The 23,813-nt window shown below is 44.1% G+C and overlaps 1 protein-coding gene and 1 long non-coding RNA gene across 4 annotated transcripts; one reads left to right on the top strand and one right to left on the bottom strand.

Annotated features, from left to right (window-relative positions):
- Window positions 1-4,125: 4,125 nt before the first annotated feature.
- On the bottom strand, window positions 4,126-23,319 carry LOC135977408 (uncharacterized). 2 transcript variants are annotated; one of them, XR_010594889.1, is made up of 2 exons: window positions 23,245-23,319; window positions 4,126-4,695 (listed from the first exon to the last, which is right to left on the bottom strand). XR_010594889.1 is itself a non-coding variant. In XM_065578234.1 (2 exons), exons 1-2 carry the CDS (start codon window positions 6,264-6,266, stop codon window positions 4,220-4,222), a joined length of 1,053 nt encoding a protein of 350 aa, XP_065434306.1. In that variant the 5' UTR covers window positions 6,267-6,671; the 3' UTR covers window positions 4,126-4,219. The 2 variants fall into 2 exon arrangements, 1 of the variants encoding a protein (XP_065434306.1); XM_065578234.1 differs by lacking the exon at window positions 23,245-23,319 and adding an exon at window positions 5,690-6,671.
- LOC135977409 (uncharacterized) lies at window positions 11,396-17,675 on the top strand. Of its 2 annotated transcripts, none has more exons than XR_010594890.1 (3): window positions 11,396-13,298; window positions 15,003-15,163; window positions 16,775-17,675. It is a non-coding gene; the product is annotated as an uncharacterized LOC135977409 (long non-coding RNA). The 2 variants fall into 2 exon arrangements; XR_010594891.1 differs by lacking the exon at window positions 11,396-13,298 and adding an exon at window positions 14,372-14,787.
- Window positions 23,320-23,813: the final 494 nt, after the last annotated feature.

The raw sequence follows: 23,813 nt of genomic DNA, 5'->3' as shown, positions 1-23,813 counted from the left end.
CTTTGGTGTTAAGTGGATCTGTGGTCCTCTTCCAAGGAGTGCTCTACGCAGGGCCAATGTGTGACGTCCGTTATTCTAAAATAAGCAACTTCTACACAGCAGAAATATGCTGCACTTGTACTGCTAATCTCTCCCACAAAGAGGTGTTTTAGAAGGAAAGGCTATTTATTGCAAGTAATAAATGAAAGTTCTCAGATACAGTTGTAACTTAGTTCTTAGAGTCAGACCATGCTGGTTTTAGACAATTTGACTTCAGTTTTTAGTTCACCTATATTTTCAATATATAGGTTTGTCATTTCATATAAATGTTCTTAGTTATTATTAATGTTATGGAGAACCACAGCCTGTTATGCAGTAATTTAAAAAAGTATCTTTAAAATAAAGTAAAAATCCATTTTACTGATCAAAATTGCCCTTGCAGGAATGTATCTTCTTTGGGTATCAGCTATTACTGTTTCAGCAGAGAAATTGTACCTCTGCATTATGTAACAAAGCATGCCAAGTTCTTTTAGAAACAGATGTGGTAAAGTCTCCAGCCTTATCTTATCTAGATACTTGTTTTCCATCATTGTAGTATCTGAGCCCTTCACAATCATTAATTTATTGGTCTTCTCAATACCTCTGTGAGATAGGTCCGTGTTATTCCCATTTTACAGAGGGGGAATCAAGGCACCTAAAAGTTAAATGACCTGTCTGAGGTTACAGAGGAAGGCTGTGTTACAACAGGAATTGAACCTAATTTGCCTGAGTCCCCAGCCAGCGTCTTTACCACCAGACCAACCCCCTTGGTGCTTGAATGCTGCACAAAAGTATTCAGACACAACTCCTTTGATTACTTTTCACAACCATTTGTGTGAGCAAAATTTTGCTTATAAGATTGTTTGCGAAAAGGAAAAGTCTTGTGAACATTTGTGCAAATATGAAATTGTGTCAGCTATGTTGATGTCATCTTGAAAGTTCTTTGTGGACTTAGACATAATCCTGTCAGGAAGCAGAAACAGTATCATGACTTAATTGACTAATTGCATAGTATAAATGCTTTAAGCAGCTGTCATAGTGAATAGTTTGCCAACCATCCATTGGATGAAATATGATCACATAAGGCATGTATCAAATAATGATTGATAATGAATAAATTTGTAACAATCTAGGTATTCTTGTGAATAGTTTGCAAACAGAAAAAAATTGCTGCAAATAATTCATCCAGTGCTCGCTGTCAGGTTAGAATTATTATCCCTTTTCTAGAGATGGAGAAACCAAAGGGATTCCTGTGGCTTCTCCGCCTCTGTGGTGAAGTGAGAGTTACATGATTTAACTAAGGTCACACAGAATATCTTTGGCAGAACTGGGACTAGACTCGAGGTCTCCTGACTCCCATCCCTCCACTTTAGCCACAAGATTTCATCCAGGGTGGTGGGTGTGGGGTCGTTAGTCAAAGAACAGTTTTCTGCTGGCCTTAGATTTAAATTGGTTTGGCTTAATTTTCATTTCTTCATATGGCTACACAGCAAGAGCTATACCACAATGGGACACCCATGATGAACATCCCTGTAAAATGTACGGAAAGTTGTTGTGGCTACCTCTGGCAGGAATATACACAAATTACTAATAATTATATCAGCCAATTCACTGGCAGAATTTTCTTCACACAGAAGAAATGACCCCTCCTCCCCCCCCCCCCCCCCCCGCAATTGGATCCTTTCAGGTGGACACTTGCACTGTCAGAGAACTCCACTAACTTCACCGGGGCTCGTGCATGGTTCAGGGGCCCAACTGCATGCAGCTGATTGTAGAATCTGAGCCTAAGGCCTTGTCTACACTACGAGAGTAGTTCGATTTTACTTGCATCGAATTTTTGTAATCGATATTGCAAAGTCGAACGTGTGTGTCCACACTAAGGACAGTAATTCGACTTTGTGCGTCCACACTAACGGTGATAGCGTCGACATTCGAAGCGGTGCACTGTGGTCAGCTATCCCACAGTTCCCGCAGTCCCCTCTGCCCATTGGAATTCTGGGTGTAGCCGGCAATGCCTTCTGGGTAACAAAATGAGTCGAGGGTGCTTTTGGGAAACTGTCGTCATCCGTCCATCACTCCCGCCCTCCCTCCCTGAAAGCGCCGGCGGGAAAACAGTTCGCGCGCTTTTCCAGTCATTGACAGCGCGGACGCCACTGTACTCCGAGCATGGAGCCCGCTGCGACCATCGCTGCAGTTGTGGCCGCTCTCAACGTCTCGCAGCTTATCATAAAGGTTTCCCTGAGGCAGATGCAGAAAAGTCAGGCGAGGAGGCTACGGCACCGCGGTGATGTCCTGAAGTCTGAGAGTAGCACAGACCTGTCAGAAAGCAGGCGACCCAGCGCCGAGGACATCACAGTGGCAATGGGTCATGTTGATGCCGTGGAACGGCGATTCTGGGCACGGGAAACAAGCACTGAGTGGTGGGACCGCATAGTGCTGCAGGTCTGGGATGAATCCCAGTGGCTGCGAAACTTTCGCATGCGGAAGGGAACTTTCCTGGAACTTTGTGAGTTGCTGTCCCCTGCCCTGAAGCGCAGTGACACCCGGTTGCGAGCTGCACTGAGTGTACAGAAGCGAGTGGCCATAGCCCTCTGGAAGCTTGCAACGCCAGACAGCTACCGGTCAGTCGCGAACCAGTTTGGGGTGGGCAAATCTACCGTGGGGGTTGTTGTGATGCAAGTAGCGAAGGCAATCGTTGATGTACTGCTGCCAAAGGTAGTGACCCTGGGAAACGTGGAGGCGATCATAGATGGCTTCGCAGCGATGGGATTCCCAAACTGCGGTGGGGCCATAGATGGAACTCACATCCCTATCCTGGCACCGGACCACCAGGCCACCCAGTACATTAACCGAAAGGGATACTTTTCCATGGTGCTGCAAGCACTGGTGGACCACAGGGGACGTTTTACCAACATCTACGTGGGATGGCCGGGCAAGGTTCATGACGCTCGTGTTTTCAGGAACTCTGGTCTGTTTAGACGGCTGCAACAAGGTATTTACTTCCCGGACCACAAAATAACTGTTGGGGATGTGGAGATGCCTATAGTCATCCTCGGGGACCCAGCCTACCCGCTAATGCCCTGGCTCATGAAGCCCTATACTGGCGCCCTGGACACTGAAAAAGAACTCTTCAACTACCGGCTGAGCAAGTGCAGAATGGTGGTGGAGTGTGCTTTTGGCCGTCTCAAGGGGAGATGGAGAAGCTTACTGACTCGCTGTGATCTCAGCGAAACCAATATCCCCATTGTTATAGCAGCTTGCTGTGTGCTCCACAATCTCTGTGAGAGCAAGGGGGAGACCTTTATGGCGGGGTGGGAGGTTGAGGAAAATAGCCTGGCTGGTGATTACTCACAGCCAGACAGCCGGGCGATTAGAAGAGACCAGCGGGAAGCGCTGTGCATCCGGGAGGCTTTGAAAGCAAAGTTCCTGAGTGAGCAGGGTAACCTGTGACTTTATAGTTTGTGTACTGAGAAGCTAAACCTGCCCCCGTTTCTTTACCCAGGTAATGTTGACTATCCTATCCAGTTACATACCCCCTTCACCCCCCCTCCAACACACGTGTCGAAATAAAAATAGTTCTACTTTGTTAAAGCACACCGTTTTCTTTAATACTGTTTTCGCGGGAATTTTTTAAAACTGGGACGCAGACTGTGGTGCGGGGCGGGTGTAGTGTTGTGACGCGAATGCAGCTTCTAAACTCAAGGATTGACAGGCTCCGCTGCGGTGGGATGCTTGTTTCAACGGAGCCTGTCAACCCTCCTGATCGGGACTGTGTGTATGGGGGGTCTATTTGACTTTGTGGCAGGGGGAGGACGGTTACAGATCCCATGCTGTGTGGCTCTGTGATCCTGCCTAAGGACCGGCGCTTAAGATCTGTAACTGCCCTCCCCCGCCACAAAGTCACAGAGCAACCCACCCCCCCCCCAACATTACATCAAAACAATCTCCCAGACTAACCGGGGCAACTAGTCACTGCATCACTGCACTGTGTATGTGCCCTGCTGCTGTGCCTGCCCCCGACTATGTACCCTGCCAAAGGAGACTGTCCTGTCCAATTACCAACCCCCTTTCCCCTCCTCCTCCAAAAGAACATGATTGAAACAGTAGTTAACAGAAACGAATTTTTTATTATCAACTACACATGGCATTGGGAGGTGAAACTTGGACGGGGGCTTGTGTCAGGTGGGAAGGAAAGAACTTTTCAAATTTTGGGAAATGAGAGCCTTCTGCTACTAGAGCTCTCTGCAGGGGTGGAGTGAGACTTAGCAGGGACTCTGCCGCCTCTCCTTCTTTGCACTTTGGGTGAGGTGGGTATGGGACTTGGTGGCGGGGGAGGGCGGTTAGAGATGGACTGCAGCGGGGCTCTGTCCTCCTGCCTCCGTTCCTGCAGAACATCCACAAGGCGCCGGAGCGTGTCCGTTTGCTCCCTCAGTAGTCCAAGCAGCGTTTGAGTCGCCTGCTGGTCTTCCTGCCGCCACCTCTCCTCCCGATCCATGTTGGCTTGGTGCATTCGGGTCAAGTTCTCCCGCCACTGGGTCTGCTGTGCTGCCTGGGCTTGGGAAGAGGCCATAAGCTCAGAGAACATGTCCTCCCGTGTCCTCTTCTTCCTACGCCTAATCCGCGCTAGCCTCTGGGAGTGTGATTCCAGGCTAGGTTGTGAGACAGTCGCAGACGGGGCTGTGGAAATGGGAAAAAGGGAGTGAATTCCTCAGAAAGATAAATGTAGTTGTGAACAAAGAACATAGTCTTTCTCTGTGAACAAGACCATGCACAGCACCTTTCACATGCGCACTCAGCACAAGGTCGAATTCTCGGCCTTCGCATTCAGTGCCTGGGGTCTTGAACAGCACATTTGAGAAGCGAGGCAGCACAACGGAATTTCTGTTGCAGGCAGACATGGTAAGCCGTACACTTGTGGCAGTTTAAAACTTTTATATTACCACTGGCCTCATTTCACATTTAAATCAATGTCAGTCCCTGCTGCCAGCAATCCGGCAAGCGGGAACTCTGCCCCTGTCCCACCCCCTCGCGGCTGTCCCCGGGAACGATCCCTTTCGGCTGCCCCTCTCTCGCCTCCACCGCGTGGCTGCAAACCAGCGGTTACAGTTCTGTAAAGGAACGGGAAAGCAGTCCCAACACTAACATTCCCCTACCTAATTAAAAGCAGGTCACCATGGCCGACATCACCCTGATGAGGATCTCCGAGAGCGACAAAGAGAGAATGCTCCGGGAAAGCCTCCAAAGACCAGGGCCGTATGCCACCCTGCTGTGCAGAGCAATGATCCCCGAGTACTTGATAATCTCGTGGCGCGGCAACGTGTCGTACTTCAGAGGACCCAATAAGGCCGCTCTCCCCAAGAACCTCATGCAACGGCTTTCAAGTTACCTCCAGGAGAGCTTCATCGAGATGTCCCAGGAGGATTACTGCTCTATCCCCGGACACATAGACCGCATTTTACTGTAGCTGCAGTAGCAGGGAATAAACAGTAGAGCGGCTTGTGCAGGACAATCACTGAAAACCGGACATTGCTAGATTTCTTTTCAAAACTTGCACTGCCCCTTACTAAACCGTTAAGCGCCTAGGGCACACTAATCATGAACAACCCATTCTTTTAATTGTTAATATTCCTGTTTTGTTAAAAATAAATGTTTAGATGTTTACAACACTTACTGGCTGATCCTTCACCAGATTCTGTGTCCGGGGTAACGGCTGGGGACGCTTCGTAGGGGATCTCTGTAAGGGTGATGAAGAGATCCTGGCTGTCGGGGAAATCAGCGTTGTGAGAGCTGCCCACTGCCTCGCCCTCCTCATCTCCTTCCTCATCTTCCCCGTCCCCTAACATGTCCGAGGAACCGGCCGTGGACAGTATCCCATCCTCAGAGTCCACGGTCACTGGTGGGGTAGTGGTGGCGGCAGCACCGAGGATGGAATGCAGTGCCTCGTAGAAACGGGATGTCTGGGGATGGGATCCGGAGCGTCCGTTTGCCTCTTTGGTCTTCTGGTAGCCTTGTCTCAGCTCCTTGATTTTCACGCGGCACTGCGTTGCATCCCGGCTGTATCCTCTCTCTGCCATGTCTTTAGAGATCTTCTCGTAGATCTTTGCATTCCTTCTTTTGGATCGCAGCTCGGAAAGCACGGACTCATCGCCCCACACAGCGATGAGATCCAAGACTTCACGATCAGTCCATGCTGGGGCTCTCTTTCTATTCCCAGACTGCACGGCCATCACTGCTGGAGAGCTCTGCATCGTTGCCAGTGCTGCTGTGCTCGCCACGATGTCCAGACAGGAAATGAGATTCAAACTGGCCAGACAGGAAAAGGAATTCAAATTCAAATTTTCCCGGGGCTTTTCCTGTGTGGCTGGTCAGAGCATCCGAGCTCGCACTGCTGTCCAGAGCGTCAACAGAGTGGTGCACTGTGGGATAGCTCCCGGAGCTATTAGCGTCGATTTCCATCCACACCTAGCCTAATTCGACATGGCCATGTCGAATTTAGCGCTACTCCCCTCGTCGGGGAGGAGTACAGAAGTCGAATTAAAGAGACCTCTATGTCGAACTAAATAGCGTCGCAGTGTGGACGGGTGCAGGGTTAATTCGATTTAACGGCGCTAACTTCGACATAAACGCCTAGTGTAGACCAGGCCTAAATGTGAAATAATTTCCAAGTTACAAGGATTGCTTTTTACACTGATGTTAACAGTTATATGTTGCGTTGCAGGTATTCACAGTTGTAAACTATGACTCTTAACTGTGCCCTTTATGGAAGCCGGGGACTAGGTTCCTCTTGAAGACAAGCTCTCTCTGGCGACATCAACTAAGTAGCTGACATCAACTAAACTGAATCCCATCCTGAATGAAGATTCAGAAATAGAGCCAGAGAAATGGGCCCTCATCAGTCAAACTGCTTTAAAACAATTTTTATGGGAGGCTGAAACTAGAGAGCTAATCTGTTCTATGCTTTTTCAAATCCCTCCTCTATACTCGCTTTTGACATGACGCTGGTATTTATTTATATAATGGGGAGGGGGAGAGGGGGACCTTTTAAATGATTCAGAACCATCCTATTGTGTGGATGGCTAACCTATACAACCCCACCTTACAGTCACTGCCTCGCTCACCTTCTAGACCCTGGAAATGAAAGCGTCCCCTCACTGTTCCAAGCTCTGTGCTTGAGGGGTTGACTCCTTCCAAAGAGAGAGATTAGACGCCATTTGCACCCAGTCTTTGTGCTTTCTGCTGAGAGTGCCATTCTGTGCCAGTTGTGATGTGGACACCTGTCTGCTGGGAACTATGTTGAAGCCAACAACTCAGTTTATAGGGGTCATCAAATAGCTGGTTTATGCGTCAACATTTGGTTACAAATTGCTCTGGGAGTGATTTGAGCTGAGATTCCACATTCCATCATCTGTGTCTTGAGCTATCAAGTTCTCCTGTGTTAAAAAAGTGTGTGGGTAACTATCTGGAACTTCTTTTCTTAGTCTGGAGAGAGAATCCTGACCATGAGATGGAAGTAACATAACTCTTTAACCATGCTGCTGAATTGGGCTTACTCACCCGCGCAAGAGTTCAAAGTCAGTTAATTCATCCATAAAAAGTATGCTTGATTTAAAAAAAAAATCAATAAACTATGGCCAGTTCCCCAGACTCTGTCCCATTTGCCAAGAAATGAAACTCTTCCCTGAAAGACACAGCCATTCACATCTCTCAATCTGCCACCTGTCAAAGCAATTTAAGATTTACTAGAGACAACTGAGTGTTAATGTCTGCCATAGCTATCCTGCAAATAGCTGGTACATTCCAAGTCCCTTGGCCCTTACATTAGCTTTCATCCCTTAGCTTAGTAGTTCAACTCAGCCAGTAACCCAGTGGCCATTCTGGTTGAATCACTCTGAAAAATATGGATCTTCAACACTCTCTTCAACTTTGAGGGAAAATGAGTCACTTCAAAATGTAGAAAAAGTCATAGTTTGCCCTTGGAATTTCTATGCATGCAGGTGCAATGAGTGCTTATTATTAGATGGTTTTCTGCCATATAAATGCTGCTTCTTGCCTTTAAAGTTTTTCTTCAGACCCCATGCTTATGCTCAGCTCATTGCATAAGTGTCGTAACAGATTTTTTTTGGTCAGTACTGAAGTAGAGCTGAAAGCAGCCGCAAAAACTGCAGCAGCCTCCTTGGTGGGATCAGCCTGGAGACAGAGTGCCCATGCTAGGCCATTTTGTCAAACGTGTTTTCACTATTTCAGTTAAATGATCTCCTCTTCTGGCCCCCGCTTGCGTTGGGAGTCGTTTGGGTTTGCCTCTTTGAATTTTCAATGGGGGATATTATGTTAGCTTAAAGAAAGGAATATCTGTCTTTTCTGCCATTTAAAGATGCAACCACCAGAAACTATGATTATTATTTTGTAGATATTTGGAGCTCCTGGCACTGGGTTACCAAATTTAAAATGAGCAAGGAAAGCAAAGCCCTGGGCACTATTAAGTCCCAGCCCTATATTAGAGAATTGAACCATTCCTAAATGAACTGGTGGGTAGAACCGGGTTAAGGTTGAATGGATCAGTGTGCCCCTGTTAAGCATGTCGAGTTGCGTTCTGAAGTGTTGCAGTTTTGACCCATGCCCACACTGGTGCTATCTGAGTTGCAGTGACTTCTGGGTGACTGTCTCATAATTTCTGGCACAGATCCCTTTCCCAACATAAACTGCAGCATTAGGGACACTTCCTGTGGACTGCTTCACCACATATCCTCATTTCCTCTTTGGTCAGAGAACTACTGTCACCTCTGTTATACCTAAGGTGGACTTAATGAGTCCCACCTGAGGCAGGAATCCATCAGCAGTTCCCTGCATGGTTCCAACACTCACTGATAAGATAGGCCACAAAAAGAAACAGTCCATCTTCTTACACCATCTACGGCAGAAGTAAATGGTATGTTACCTTGACATTAGCAGCATTTCATGGCCAGGTCTTGAGGGGAACCAAAGACAGTTTCCCTGCTGTATTTGAATATCTTTTTTAAATGAACCCCTTGTTTTTTAATATATTACAAAACCAAACCATCACAAATACATGCTGCACAGTATCCCAGGTAGGAGGTAAGTGAATAATTAGTAAGATTTTTTTCACTGATAAGATGATCAGCTTTATACTGAACATGGAGTAGACAATGTCCTACCCCAGTAGCTGGCAGCCCATCAATTAGGTCTAGAACAGGGGAGGCTTTCCTTTACACCCAGTGCTGCATATGGACTTGTAACCAAACCCAGCAGCTTTCATCTCTCCCTGTGCCCATACCAGCCTTCAGCAATTTCCTCACAGCACTGTTTTGGGAGCAAATCACAGTCTCCTTTGCCCTTGTCAGTGTACTTAATTCACTACTTCTTCCTGTGCTCTTAGCTCAGAATCCAGCTCCTCTAAAAGACCACCAGTGACTAGCCCTAACTAACTGGAACCAAGACCCAATCCCAGTGTGAATAAATAAACCAGCTTTGGTCCAAATGTGGACTCTTCCCCCTTCACACCCTCTCTCCCCCTTCACACCCTCTCTCCCCCACTCACTCACTAGTAAAACTTTTATAGCTATATAAACTATATAAATAAGAGATACCAGGAAGATTTTAATATCACGTTGGGTCATAGGCTTAGTAAAAACAGTATTAATCATGCAGCCAGATACAGCTGTCTGTGACGGAATGTTCACGTCAAGCTTTTGTTTTGTGTCAAAATAAGGTGAAACTACCAGGCTGAAACCTACTAGCTTGTTTGCCTTTGGAGACTATAAGTTAAAGAGAGAACTCAGCCCTTGGACCTATCTCGGCACCATAAAATGGGACCAAATACTGCTCAGCAAAGGGGTATTTTTCTGGCATGCAATGTTTCAGGCTTCTCACCAAACATTCAGGAGAAATCTCTCACAGCAGTTGAATAGGGCCTTATTGAGAACAGAAGATATATTTTGGTGCAGGGTGACACTGACAGAACACAATAGATCAGAAATATTTCCAGATAACAAGCATGTTGTCTGTTCTATTGCAAATAATTGCTGGCAAATGACTACAAAGACCAGATATCTCATAATGGCAGAATAAATCAATGTAATGAATATGCATGCTAAGAATACAGTGCCTGAGAGAGAAGCAAGTTTAAACGAATTCAGTTTATGGAGAAGTGTTTTCAGAAACCAACATACAGTAGAAAGAAACCCAAGCAGAAAGTGTGACTTTAGATCATATCAGAATATATAACCTATTATATATAGGTTGACAATTTTTTCTGCAACAGCTATGTATATACCATACATTCACATATGGTGTAGCAGAACAGTTTTGGGGATAAACCTATGCTATGTACTATGGTAATGGATGTCATAGAAAATCCTGGTACACATACACAGAAGTGTAGACCTTTTTTTTTAAATTTTCCACTGTTGGAATTCAGCTGTAGTACAGCCTTTCTCCCATAATTCATTTTGAATATGCCCCAAAAAGTTTTAAAATGTTTTAACAGCTTCAGTTCATAGATTTTTTTAAGCCTAGAGGTAATTATCTTATCTGATCTCCTGCATTACACAGGCCATAGACTTGCACCCTTTGCCATCAAGACCAAACACTTTTGGTTTAACTACGGCATACTTCGAAGACCGATAGCCTCTATTGATCTGAAGACTTTCACCATATCCCTTGGTAAGATGTTGAAATGGTTAATTACCCTCGCTGGTTTTTTTTGTTTTAAGTGCCTTATTTTTAACTTGAATTTGTCTAGCTTCAGCTTCCAGGCACTGATTTTGTTATGTCTTTGTCTGCTTTATTAAAGAACTCTCTGCTAGTCAATATCTTCTCCTTGTGAAGGTACTTATACCATGATTCTATTTGACAAGATAAGTAGACTGAGCTCCCAGTCAATGAAAGCCTTTAATCAGGGCCGCACAGAAGTTTTTTGGGGCTGGAGCAAAATCTGAAACAAAGGCTCCCACCCTTACAGAAAAATTAACACTGACGGGAGCCGTGAGAGAAGGGAAGGGGGTTGGAGAGTGAGCCTGCCCAGGGTGCTGGAACTAGGGGTACAGCAGCACCCCCGGCTTGAAGTAATAATAGCAACTAAACATCTGCTTCCATCATAGACTGGGTGTACAGTTTTGTTCAGTGGTTTTAAGCACCTGCACTATAAAAATTGTTCCAGCAGCCCTGAGCCATGAGTGTCACCCCAGAGTGACAGCTCTTGTCCTGCGGGGTTGGGCCTGGCTCCGGCTCCCCACTTCAGAAGTGGCACCCTGGGGTTACAGTGCCATTCAGGTTTGGCCAGGCCACACTTCTGTCATCCGGGTGAGTGCTCTAACTTTTAGTCCAGTGGTTAGAAGTGGGGGAGGTTCCTTCTCTGGCCACTTTGCATCCATTTACATGCATCTGAGCATGCCTATCAGACTAGGCCCTGAAGGCAAGATAGGTGTGGAAACGCATAGTTGCATGTGAGTTAGTCACTGAGCTGCTGGGCAGTGTCATGACTGCATGGCTGTGTGCATGCCTAGCTACCAAAATTTAGGCACTTTGAGGACTTTAGAAGTGGAACTGTAGGTGTCTTGGGATTTTAGGTGCCTACAGGTTTAGGCGGCAGCTGAGCAGGGGTTTTGTGAATGACAGCAGTGCCTAAATGTTGGACATAGGTAAGTAAAATGACAGCTAAGGGGGATGTAGGTGCCTGTGAATCCCACCCTGGACATTTCTCCGGCATACTCCGTACCTTGCAGCATTGAGCCCCAAATCAGTGGTTAGGAGGTGGGAGGAGGATTGACCTACACAGAAATTATGACCATGCTTTTGTTTAAAAAAACAAAAACTGTTTTGTTTGCAAAGAAACATAATGGACTCACTGAAGCTAGGAACACTGAGTTGTTTGTTTGACTGTGGCTTTTTTTAGCCTCTGGCCCTTGAGGCGCTGCAATAACATTGAGAAATGAGTGGTTAGTGGGATTGTAGTAATGTAAGTAGTTAAAACAAACTTTGTGTAAAGCTGTTTCAGTCTACACACTTGGCTCTTCTTTAGGGCTAAGAGGCATGTAAAATCTAGAGGCATTAGATGTTTGCTTTTGTAATTTTATTTTTGTAGTTGTCCTTATAAATGATACATGTACACAGAAAAAGGCTTAGCAAAGCTGCAGTCAATCCAGAGTGTGCAAAATTGTTACTGGGGTAGTGCCAGCACTTTCTGGACAGTGAGGTAGATTTTGATCCCACTGAAATCAATGGTAGTTTTGCCATTCACTTCAACAGAACCAGAATTTAGCATAGTACGTTAACAAGGCCCCTGCCCTGAACAGTTCTCAATCTATATGGGAAAATATAAAGAGATGCATTTTATCTACCTGACTACGTATAATCCTTGAATTAGATACAATTTTATTAATCTAAATCCTGAATGGTTTTTGATGCAATAAACAGAAAAAAAAAACCCCACTGGGCCAAATTCTCTTCCCATTCCCATAGATTAAAGTCACACAGGTTGAAAAGTGACCAAAGGTAATTCTGTGTCATTGGCTTTGTTGTTCACTTTAATCTGAGCGGCAACAATTTCCCCCTACACCTCAACTCTTTTGCTAGAGAGAATTTTTGGAACTACCCACAGATCCAAACACAGTTTTTAGAAGCCCTGCTGGAAAGGAATATTGCCGGAGGGAAGAGAGAATCTCTTCACCCTTGAGAGGGCCATTTCAAAACACAACCTCTGTTTAATTGATTTGGTGGTTTCTGTTGTCAACCAGCTTTGGAATAAGTAGTCTGAAGAGCTGAGTGCCATTTGGAGAGACGTTACTTTGTGTTGGCTGTCTTTAAAATAAATAGCCAGTCTTCTTTCCTAGAAGATGTTTTTTTCTTCTGAAATGTCTCCTGTTTGTGAGAAGGACTTTGGAACTGAGCTCTGCAACAGTAAGATGTTAAAACAAAGCAAAACACTGAAATCTATTACTCACTGAAAATCATAAAAGCTAGAAATCATCAAGTTCATCCCTGATACCACTGCATTGACTCTAAACGTGAGAGTATAAGGTTGAATTTCATGCGGAAAAAGATAAGAAGCCAATGAAGGCACCTGAGGAGAGGGTCAGTGTAATAGGAGACTAGAGAAAGGCACATGAGGGAAGTGACATTTTGGGTAGTCAGGAGTGGGGTGGGGAGCAGGGAACTGCAGAGAGTTCAGAGAGGAGAAGGAAGAAACAGAAACAGTGAGAAAGGAGCAAAGCCCTGAGGGAGAGGAAGAGGCAGAGTGGATTTTAAAACTCATAGAGGAAACAGTAAGAGGGGACTGATGAGGGGGAGAAGGAAGGATGAATCAGAGGTGGTGATGTCATGGTTATAAGTGTGGATGAGGGGGAGTGTTGATGATGCTAGAGGGAGGAGGCGGGTGGGCAGAAGAGCAGGGAGGAGAGATGAGAAAGTTAACACAATAAAAAGTGCATGTTGTGGGTTTTTTACTGAAGTGTGTGAACTTAGAAAAGCCCTGGAATTCTAAATATTTGTAGAAAATCCCCTAAGAGCTATAAACAAAACCAATCTCAGCTATTCATGGAAGCACCATCAATTCCTTGCTCCTGAAATAGCAAAGGAGGCGGTGAGGGAATGAATGGGTGGGGGGATGCAAAAAAAAAAAAAAGAAAGAAAATGAAGGTCAGTAATACCTGGCAATAAAATGTAACATTAACCTTTGGAAAACAGTAGAATTTTCAGAAGTGCCTAATTGACTTAGCATCCTACAGCCCATTTTCAATGGTGACTTAGGATCCTAAGGGTCAGATTTTAAAGGTATTTAGGTGCCTATAGGAGTTAGGTGCCTAGGTGCTTTTGAAAACCTAACTAGGCAGCTACCTGCATCTTTAGGTGTCTGAATACCTTTAAAATTCTGGCCCTAAGTACCATTGAAAGTTATTGGACTTAGGGTCCTAAACCATGTAGGCACTTTGAAAATGTTACCCTTTGGCTATACTTATATAGTGATACATATGTCTATGCTTACCTCCTTACAGTGCATCTGTCTGGAAGATGCCAGCTGTAAGGGTTAATGAGGAAAGTCAGCCTGACTTGTCTTATTTGTGTAGCGCCTTCCATTCTCCAAACTGCCATTGTCATTTGAGGGCTTTCCCCCATGCCTTGCTTTTGGCACAGTTAAGGAGTGACACTGAGCCCTTGCCTTTGTCCTACTTGAAAGCCACTCTTTGGCGTGGTGCCGAGGCATGAATGGACAGGAAAGATCTCCTTTCCAAAGTACGAACTCGGAAGTCGTATGAGACCCTTCTATATAGGAGAAAGGCTAATGGAAGTTCACAGGGAAAATGCAGTGTGCATGTTTCTTATCTTGCAGGACGGGGGCAGCTTTGTGGCTTTCTTTAGCTGCCCATAATTCTTGGGAAGTGGCGGTATATTTTTGCAGGCGCTGAGTAGAGCAATACCATGATCAAAGAAGGCTTAGGGCATGAACTAGGCTGCTGAGAGAATAGTGAGGAGTACAGAGAAAGTACCTCCCTTTTGAAGAATTTCTTATCGTGGAACAGAAAGATTTTACACTCCCACAAGCCAAGGACTGTGAGAGAAGAATTTCAAGGCAGGAGGGGAGAGCCCCAGTAAATTGTTCCATGATGCTAGTTCAGGACCATATGAGAGAATGTTTCAATGCTATTTTGCCAAGGGAATAATCCAAGGACAGGCAAGGATGGCATTACAGAGATGCAAAGAGGCTGCCTGGGGAACCAAGGGAGAAGGGACACTCCCTATTGCTAACTTCCCCAGGTGTGTTGGCCAACTAATGGCTAGACTACTAACAATTTTTCATTTACAGGGTTCCCTGTGCCTGCAGGGGGACCTGAAAGTGCTAAAACAAAATGGTGGGCAGGGGGGAGGAGGTAAAAATAGTCAGGTTAGCGGCGAAAACCCCAATGAGCAAGAGTAAATGAATTCTTCAAAATAGAAATGTTCATCTTTTCCCCTTCCTCTTCTCTTTTTAGATGCCATGATTCTGAAGCTGTAGTTGGCCAGAAGGTGCTTATCCCACTGCGACACCCCTGTGATGGCACAACTTCCACGGAGCCCTGCTGGACCTCAGAAGGGTCATAGAATCATAGACTCCTAGGACTGGAGGGGATCTAAAGAGGTCATCTAGTCCAGGGTCAGGAAAGTTCCCCTCCCCCACTCCCTTTTCTTTTCCCTATCTTCTGTAGCTCCTCGGTTTTTCTGAGGGGAGAGGGGAAGGCCTTTTCCGTTCCCTTTTGGGGTTCTCTTCATAATTCTAGAAGCCTCCTGTTTTATAAGATCTAGTTTTTAAAATGTTCGCATGAGAGACTTCTCAGGGCCCTGCAATTTTCTTGTCCAATTAATTAAACTGCTTGAGTGCCTTTCACTGAATCTGAATATACTAGACCCTCCTCGTTGTAGGTTTATTCCTGTACTGGTGACAGGAAATTGTGAGGTTCCCATCAGAGTATTTCCTACACATTTTTCCACCTGGTGTGGAGATAGGCTTTGCCCAGCTCCTCTTACAGGTGAAGCGGGGTAGAGTTTGCCCACAAAACCCGGTGGCTCCTCCATGATCTGTGCCGAGCTCTGGTGGAGTAAGTAAGTAGGCATGGAGCACCTGTGTAGAGGGTCCTAGCCCACTGTCTTGCAGTACGGCTCTTGTAGGAGCCTTACTCTCAGCACCTCCCTTGCTGGACTTTTCACCTTCTCCCTTTCCCCCCACCCGCAAAGTCCACTTGGCTGCGCTCCAGCAGCACAAAGCTGCCTTAAAAAAAAAAAAAAGGCTTATCCAGCCACAGGATGATCACTCCAATGTAGATTCCTGTGCTAAGGGGATCTCTGGTTGCCACAGCTTCCCCTTGGGGCTGTTGACAGCAGGCACAAGCTAGAGCAGCTCAAAGTCTGTGCTCTGACATGCAACAGGGGACTGGCTCAGCACAGAGCAGCACTGGAATGTGGAGAGTGCAGTAGTGACATAAAATCACTCTGTTGTGTGAGACCACCCTGAAGTGGAGGTGTGGGTCGGGGCTTGGGGTGTTTATCTTTTACTACATCACTTGCCTTGTTGCTGCTTGGGTGCCCTGAAGGGCTGCCCGTTCTTTCTCCCTTTCTCATTCTTAATACCACAACACATGGCACCCTGCTCATTCATTCGCTAAATCTGCCCAATTTGCTCTGTTAAGTGCTTTCATTTGACTGCTTATTGTGATCTCTTTTCAATAATGAAATGAATTGGTGCCCCTAGATTTCCCCCCGCCCCTCAGCATTTCTATTAACCCAGTCCAGGAGAGCCCCACTTTCCATGGCATTCCTAGCCCTTTGTAGAAAGGACAACGATGTAAATCTTCCTTGGTAACCTTTGTTTGTCTGTCTCCCCACAAACACAGTACTTATCATGTGTATGAGCATGAATTCTTTCTTTGATAAATCATTCATCTTTTTTTCCTTTGAGTTTAGTCTGTAACAAAAGTGATTTACTGTTAGATTTATTCCTTTGTTGCTAATTTTGATCACAAATTTCCTATCTAATATCTTTCAATTTTATATTTCACCAATTCTAAACTGTCCTTTACATGTGCCATCACCCCTTTCTCTCTCTTTCCCAGACAGAGCATGTCCTTCAATACTGATGTGTCAGTTGTTTGAGTCAATTGTAGTAGATCAGTTAGGAGAGCTCATAACTTTCTTTGTGTAGCGTTATTTCAAATTCATGCCGATCCCTCAGGGAATGAAGAATCATTCTGCATCTTACCTTTTCCCACAGATTCACAGATTCCAAGGCCAGAAGGGACCACTGTGATCATCTAGTCTGACCACCTGTGTAACACAGGCCATCGAACTTCCCCAAAATAATTCCTAGAGCAAATCTTTTAGAAAAACATCCAGTCTTGATTTAAAAATTGTCAGTGATGGAGAATCCACAGTGACCCTTGGTAAATTGTTCCAGTGGTTAATTACTCTCGCCATTAAAAATTTATGCCTTATTTCCAGCCTGACTTCGTCTAGCTTCAAGTTCCAGGCATTGGATTGTGTTGTATCTTTCTCTGCTAGACTGAGGATCCAATTATTAAATATTTGTTCCCTGTGTTGGTATTTATAGACTATAATCAGTTCACCCCTTAACCTTACCTTTTTTTAAGCTAAATAGATTGAGCTCCTCGAATCAATCACTATAAGGCATGTTTTCTCATCCTTTAATCATTCTCATGGCTCTTCTCTGAACCCTCTCCAATTTATCAACCTCCTTCTTGAATTGTGGGCTCCAGAACTGGACACAGTATTCCAGCAGTTGTTGCACCAGTGCCAAATACAGAGGTAAAATAACCTCTCTACTTCTACTTGAGAACGAGGAGTACTTGTGGCACCTTAGAGACACATTTATTTGAGCATAAGCTTTCATGGGCTAAAACCCACTTCATCGGATGCTTGCAGTGGAAAATACAGTAGGAAGATATATAAACACATATATATACACAGAGGACATGAAAAAAATGGGTGTTGCCATACTAACTATAACGAGAGTAATCAGTTAAGTTTGGCTATTATCAGCAGGAGAAAAAAAAACTTTTGTAGTGATTATCAGGATGGCCCATTTCCAACAGTTGACAAGAAGGTGTGAGTAACAGTAGGGGAAAAGTATCAGAGGGGTAGCCGTGTTAGTCTGAATCTGTAAAAAGCAACAGAGGGTCCTGTGGCACCTTTGAGACTAACAGAAGTACTGGGAGCATAAGCTTTCATGGGTAAGAACCTCACTTCTTGCATCTGAAGAAGTGAGGTTCTTACCCACGAAAGCTTATGCTCCCAGTACTTCTGTTAGTCTCAAAGGTGCCACAGGACCCTCTGTTGCTTTTTAGTAGGGGAAAAGTATCAGGAGGTAGCCGTGTTAGTCTGTATCCACAAAAACAACTAGGAGTCCGGTGGCACCTTAAAGACTAACAGATTTATTTGGGCATAAGCTTTCGTGGGTAAAAAAACCTCACTTCTTCAGATGCATCTGATTATCACTACAAAAGATGCATCTGAAGAAGTGAGGATTTTTTACCCACGAAAGCTTATCCCCAAATAAATCTGTTAGTCTTTAAGGTGCCAGTAGGGGAGGAAAATAGCATGGGGAAATAGGTTTTACTTTGTGTAATGAGCCATCCACTCCCAGTCTTTATTCAAGCCTAATTTAATGGTGTCAAGTTTGCAAACTAATTCCAATTCTGCAGTTTCTTGTTGGAGTCTGTTTTTGAAGTTTTTTTGTTGGAGTATTGCAACTTTGAGGTCTGTAATCGAGTGACCAGGGAGATTGAAGTGTTCTCCGACTGGTTTTTGAATGTTATAATTCTTGACATCTAATTTGTGTCCATTTATTCTTTTGCATAGAGACTGTCCGGTTTAGCCAATGTACATGGCAGAGGGGCATTGCTGGCAAATGATGGCATATATAACATTGGTAGATGTGCAGGTGAACGAGCCCCTGATGGCATGGCTGATGTGATTAGGTCCTATGATGGTGTCCCCTGAATAGGTATGTGGACAGAGTTGGCAACGGGCTTTGTTGCAAGGTTAGGTTTCCTGGGTTAGTGTTTTTTGTTGTATGGTGTGTGGTTGCTGGTGAGTGTTTGCTTCAGATTGGGGGGCTGTCTGTAAGCGAGGACTGGCCTGTCTCCCAAGATCTGTGAGAGTGAGGGATCGTCCTTCAGGATAGGTTGTAGATCCTTGATGATGCACTGGAGAGGTTTTAGTTGGGGCCTGAAAGTGACGGCTAGTGGTGTTCTGTTACTTTCTTTGTTGGGCCTGTTTTAATGTCCTTGTAACAAGAGAAATGGGAACTGACCTTCAGCATTCAAAACCAGCCCAGGTTAAGTAAAGAAGATCATCACCATCAAATACTCTCCATTCCATATTAAGGCCTTAATTCAGCAAACCATTCCTGTTCAGCAAAGCACATAATCATGAGTTTAATGTTTAAAGTCATGCTTACATTCCATGGTTTGTAATTGGATTTAAGCACATGCTTATAGTACTTCCCCGAATGGGAATGGAGTTAAGATGTGCTTAAGAGATTTGCTGAGCTGGGACTAAACAGAGTATCAATGCTGTCTAAATCCCAAAGCCTCCTCTCTTGATCAGTGCTTCATCCAATGATTCATCTCCATGATACAATGCTGATTTCTTTTCTTGTTCATGGCACTGTGGCAATAGATCCTCTAAAATGATCACCAATTGAGATGATCTATATGGGGTCCTTTCCAGTTCCCCAAAGTCTTCATTAACATATGCATCCTTCCTCTGGAAGGGTCAGTCCTGATTTGGGCATTCGTGGCTGGGTTCTCCAGAGCTTATTTCAGAATTCCATTCAATATTACTCTTAGACCATAGCTATCTATTATTCCACTACGGATTCTCATGAACAGGCACTTGGGGAAGACACACAAAGTTCATTTGACTTCTTTTCTACATCAGATTTAAAATGAAATAGCCACAGCTTCAAGAGCTTGTACATTAAATACATAGTAATGCTTACTGTATTAACATGCATATTTTTAGAAGAGGCGAAAGGAGGATTCTATTTATATACTCTTCAAGGATCTATTCGTGCAAACCCAGAGCTTAGGTATCTTTCTTTCTCTGTGGAAAGGAGGGTCTTCCCTTCATTTCAGCAGCTGCCTGAAGAAAATATTGTAGAGAATACTGCAGTTTATAGACAAACATAGAGTATATACAGTCCTATCATTCAGGAAGACCTCTTACCCCAACCCCTGGAAACTTAGCGCAGGAATTTTTGTCAATTGGTGCACATAAGAACCCCTGCTTTTCCATTCTCTTTCCACCACAGGCCAAGTTAATCCCTGGTGGAATTCTGTGGACATCAATGGAGTTACATCTAAAATGATTTTAGCTCATTATTATGGTAAAATGATGTGCTTAATTGATCCTGAAATTGGATGTCAGGAGCAGGAGAAGAAAGGTCTAGTGAACTGAGCAGAGGATTGATAACCAGGAGCTCCTGGTCTCTACACCCTAGCTCTGACCTGACTCTCTCTGGCCACAGGCAAGCCCCTTAAGCTATCTGCTTCATTTTCCCAAATCTGCAAAATGGGAATAATAATAATATTAACCTCACAGGAATTTGGTGGTGATTAGTTTCTGTTTGGATAATGCTTAAAATATAATGGACCAAATTCATGCCTGATTTAACTTCACAGAATTTAATGGGCTTAAATGTTACTTTTACAATGATTTTCCACGTGCTCAGTCTCTTGAGAAGTTTGCAACCTCAAATGATATGCAGGAGAAAATTTGGGGCCAGATTTTCTTCTCACTTACACTGGTGCAAATCAGAAGAATACCCTCTGAAGCCAATGGAGTTTACGCTTATTGTAAGACTGGTGTGTAAGTAAGAGGACAATCAGGCCCCCTATAGAATGCTGAGATTTGAAGAACAAAAATCATAGGGCTTAGTCATCAAAAATAGGGCTTAGTCATCAGAAGCAATTTATTTCTTTTCCTCCTAAAATATAAAGCTGTAAAGTTTACAATGGGATAAACAAAGCAATAACAGAAATGCCTGTATTGCTTCTGATCAGGTAAGGTTTCTTCCCCATAGTTTGATACAGAGATTCAGTTTCATGTCTGTAGCCAAATGCTTTAGCTCTGGTGCCCATAAAAGGCTTCTGGTCTGACTGTCTGGTTATCAGCCCATCAATATCCTGACACTTCCTAGCTATTAATCCTGTGCTGAAATGAAATTAAGTTTCCATTTATTTGGCAGAATGACCCCAGGACTTCCTATTTGGGGAATACAAAGAATAATGCATCTGCAGCTTACAGGAAGTCAAAGGCTCTGATTTCCTGCAGGGGCAGTACAAGAACAAACCGGGAACACATATTTCACAACGGCAGTCGAAAGTGCACGTAAGCACCCTGGCGGCCTCCAAGATGAAAACAATTGGAAGGGGAACATCCCTGGTCCCAAAATCATGTGCTGCTGTTTTGTTGCTTTCACAATATGCCATTAGAAAGTAGATGTAGTTCAAGGTTAAGTATTTTTTCAGGTGATTATAAAATTTCCCTTTGGCATGTGTCCTGGCTCTTACATCAGTAAGATTGTTCTAATGAAGAAAGTAAGCTACAACCATGATCTTAATATCTACTTCTGCTCAGAACAATACAGTGACATATTCCTTTCTGGCTCTGTTTAAATGAGCGGGACCAGATTCATCCTGGTGCAAACTCCACTGAAATAGATGGAGTTACATCAGGGTGTACGTGTCTCGTCATGTTCAAGGGTGAGCCTGACTGAAGATACTGTATGTACTTGTCATGGTTGTTAATCAGCACAGAATTTAATCTGGACAAATTGTGCAGCAGACCAAATCATATTCATATTCTAGTTGTGATTTAAAATGAAAGACACATGGATAAGTGCAAGTAGCAGCCAACCTCCTGGGGTTATGCAATGTGAAAAGAGGGCAGGGGGGAATAGAGCTTCCCTAAGAAAGAGATGTTAGTAGTTCCATAAAGCAACTGAACACTCCTTTATGCACAAAAGGTAACACTTTAAATTGTCCCCAAAATTGCCTTGCAGTTGTTGTATTTAAGATACATCATCAACTTAAGTCACACTTCTACATGAATTTTTTCCTACTACAGTTACAAGTAATACTTTTTTGGGGGTTGCGGGAGGTTCAGTGGATTTACTTTTGTGCATTTAACAGCTTTGTTATAGTCACGTTGACTGTTTTGTCATAGTTGTTTTGCCAGTGTCAATGTATTCATCCCTGTTGATTCTCAGTAAAAGAAATCCCATTATTTATATTCTGTCCAGATACCATAAAATCTGTGCATAATAAGATCTAAAAAGGCACAGAGCTTCAGTCTTATCTCAGAAACAGTTTTAAATCAATGAACTCCATTGCCTTCCCTGGAATTGTTCCTGATCCATGACGGTGTAAAATAGGAGAATCAGGCCCTACAGAATGTTTAGAAAGTGCATAAACATGGTCTAGTATACTTCACTGAGGAAAGAGTGACTAAGCGGAAACGGATTTGATTCCTTGGGGGAAAAGTTTGGCTGTTTAATAATACAATCAATCAATGTCTAGAAACAAATGCAAATTGTTGTTGTTCTTTAGGCCTTGTCTGAGTAAGGGTGAACTGGTTTTGAAAATACAAACTTGATACAAATGTTCAGTCATGGTATTCATCTGACAAAGGAAACTCTTAAAAAAAAATCAACATTATCGTTGTCATTTAAGCCTTATAAGGCCTGATCCTGCAGTCCTGGAAGTATTGGATGCTTAAGGCATGCAGGACGTGGCCCTCAATCCTCAAATCATTAGTACACTGACATTCTGAATGTCAAAATATATCAAATAAGCCCAAAGGGAATTCCAGAGGTTTGCAGTTGGACCAAGTCCAGTGGCTTGGACTGATTTCCTTCTTCCCTTTGTGTTACCTTGGGAAGCTGCTGCAGCATTATGAATCTCAGTGCCTGAGCCTCTTGCTCTGTACAGCAGCTGAGGAGCTGACACTGCTGCAATTTAAACCTAGTCAGTGACAGACGGGGGGGCACATACTATCTTCCAATACATGATGCAGAGAACAACCCTGTGAAAAGTTAGTGTCCAAATGCGCCTCCAGACATTCGAGAGTTCCTTGGCTCCTGGGGTTGTGGAGCAAAGAGAGAGAAGAGCTCCTTGCCATGGCATGCTCTTTTCAGCTGGATTGAGTGCATGAGGACATCTCTCTTTGGACCCAAGGGTGTGATGTGCAGAGCTGGTCTCGCTGTGAATGCTCTTGTCCCATTGAGTGTTTCAGATTTTGTCATGGATAGGAACTCCCTGAACCTTAAATCAGAGCTGGGGGAAGCAAAGCCTGTGCGCTAACAGATGGCAAGTCAGTCAGTCTGTAGCCAACCGTTGTGATTTTATTGTTAGTCTCATGATATTAAGGTTTTTTTCCCCCAAAGCTTCTGCTCCTAGATTAAAAGGGTTACAAGAGAATTTCTGCTGTCATTTAAGAAAAAAAAATCCCTGCTTTTAGCTCTCATAGTTGTGAAGAAAAGCTGGGAACAGTGACCTATCAACAAGCTCAGATATTTGAACTGATATTAAGTCATCAAGTGGAAAATCATGTTTCCATCTGAACACTTTTTGGACCTGCTATTGTTCACAATAACGCCTAAAATGACTGTACTTGAAAGTGGTTAGAGAAAAAAATATTTAAGCATTTGATAGTACTTACCCTATCTCCATAGAGCGAGGGTGGGGGGACACGACCGGGCTCAGCAGGAAGGGAGCTTGCTGGCAGCAGCTGCTGTCTCAACTTGCTGATCTACTTAAAAAGGCAATGTACTTAGAGTGAGGTCAGCATACTTAAAGGGGCAATGTGCAGCTCTCTCTCACACATGGTGTGTGTCTCTCTCTCTGTCTGCCTTGCTGTCTCCCCTCCCTCCATTCGTGCTGCCTTGTAGAGTGTGAGGCTACATTAACAACAATTTGTTAACCCTTGAGGGCTCAGCCAAGTGCTAGTTCATCATTTAGCAGTAAGGCATTCCCTGGGAAATATCCCACCCTCTGACTTCACCACCTCAACCAAGCTTCACAATCATCATTGCTGTGTACCAGTATTAAATTGTTTGTTTAACACTTATTGTGTGTGTGTGTGTGTGTGTGTGTGTGTGTGTATGTGTGTGTATATATATATATATATATATATAATGTCTTTTGTCTGGTGAAAAAAATTTCCCTGGAACCTAACAGTACTAACACCTCCTTATCACTACTGGAAATACCTCGCCTGATGCATCCCAA

Source organism: Chrysemys picta, chromosome 1 (assembly GCF_011386835.1).
Source record: "Chrysemys picta bellii isolate R12L10 chromosome 1, ASM1138683v2, whole genome shotgun sequence".
Lineage (NCBI taxonomy): Eukaryota > Metazoa > Chordata > Testudines > Emydidae > Chrysemys > Chrysemys picta.
The sequence above is the reverse complement of the archived record's forward strand: the minus strand, read 5'-3'. Positions and strand labels throughout refer to the sequence as shown.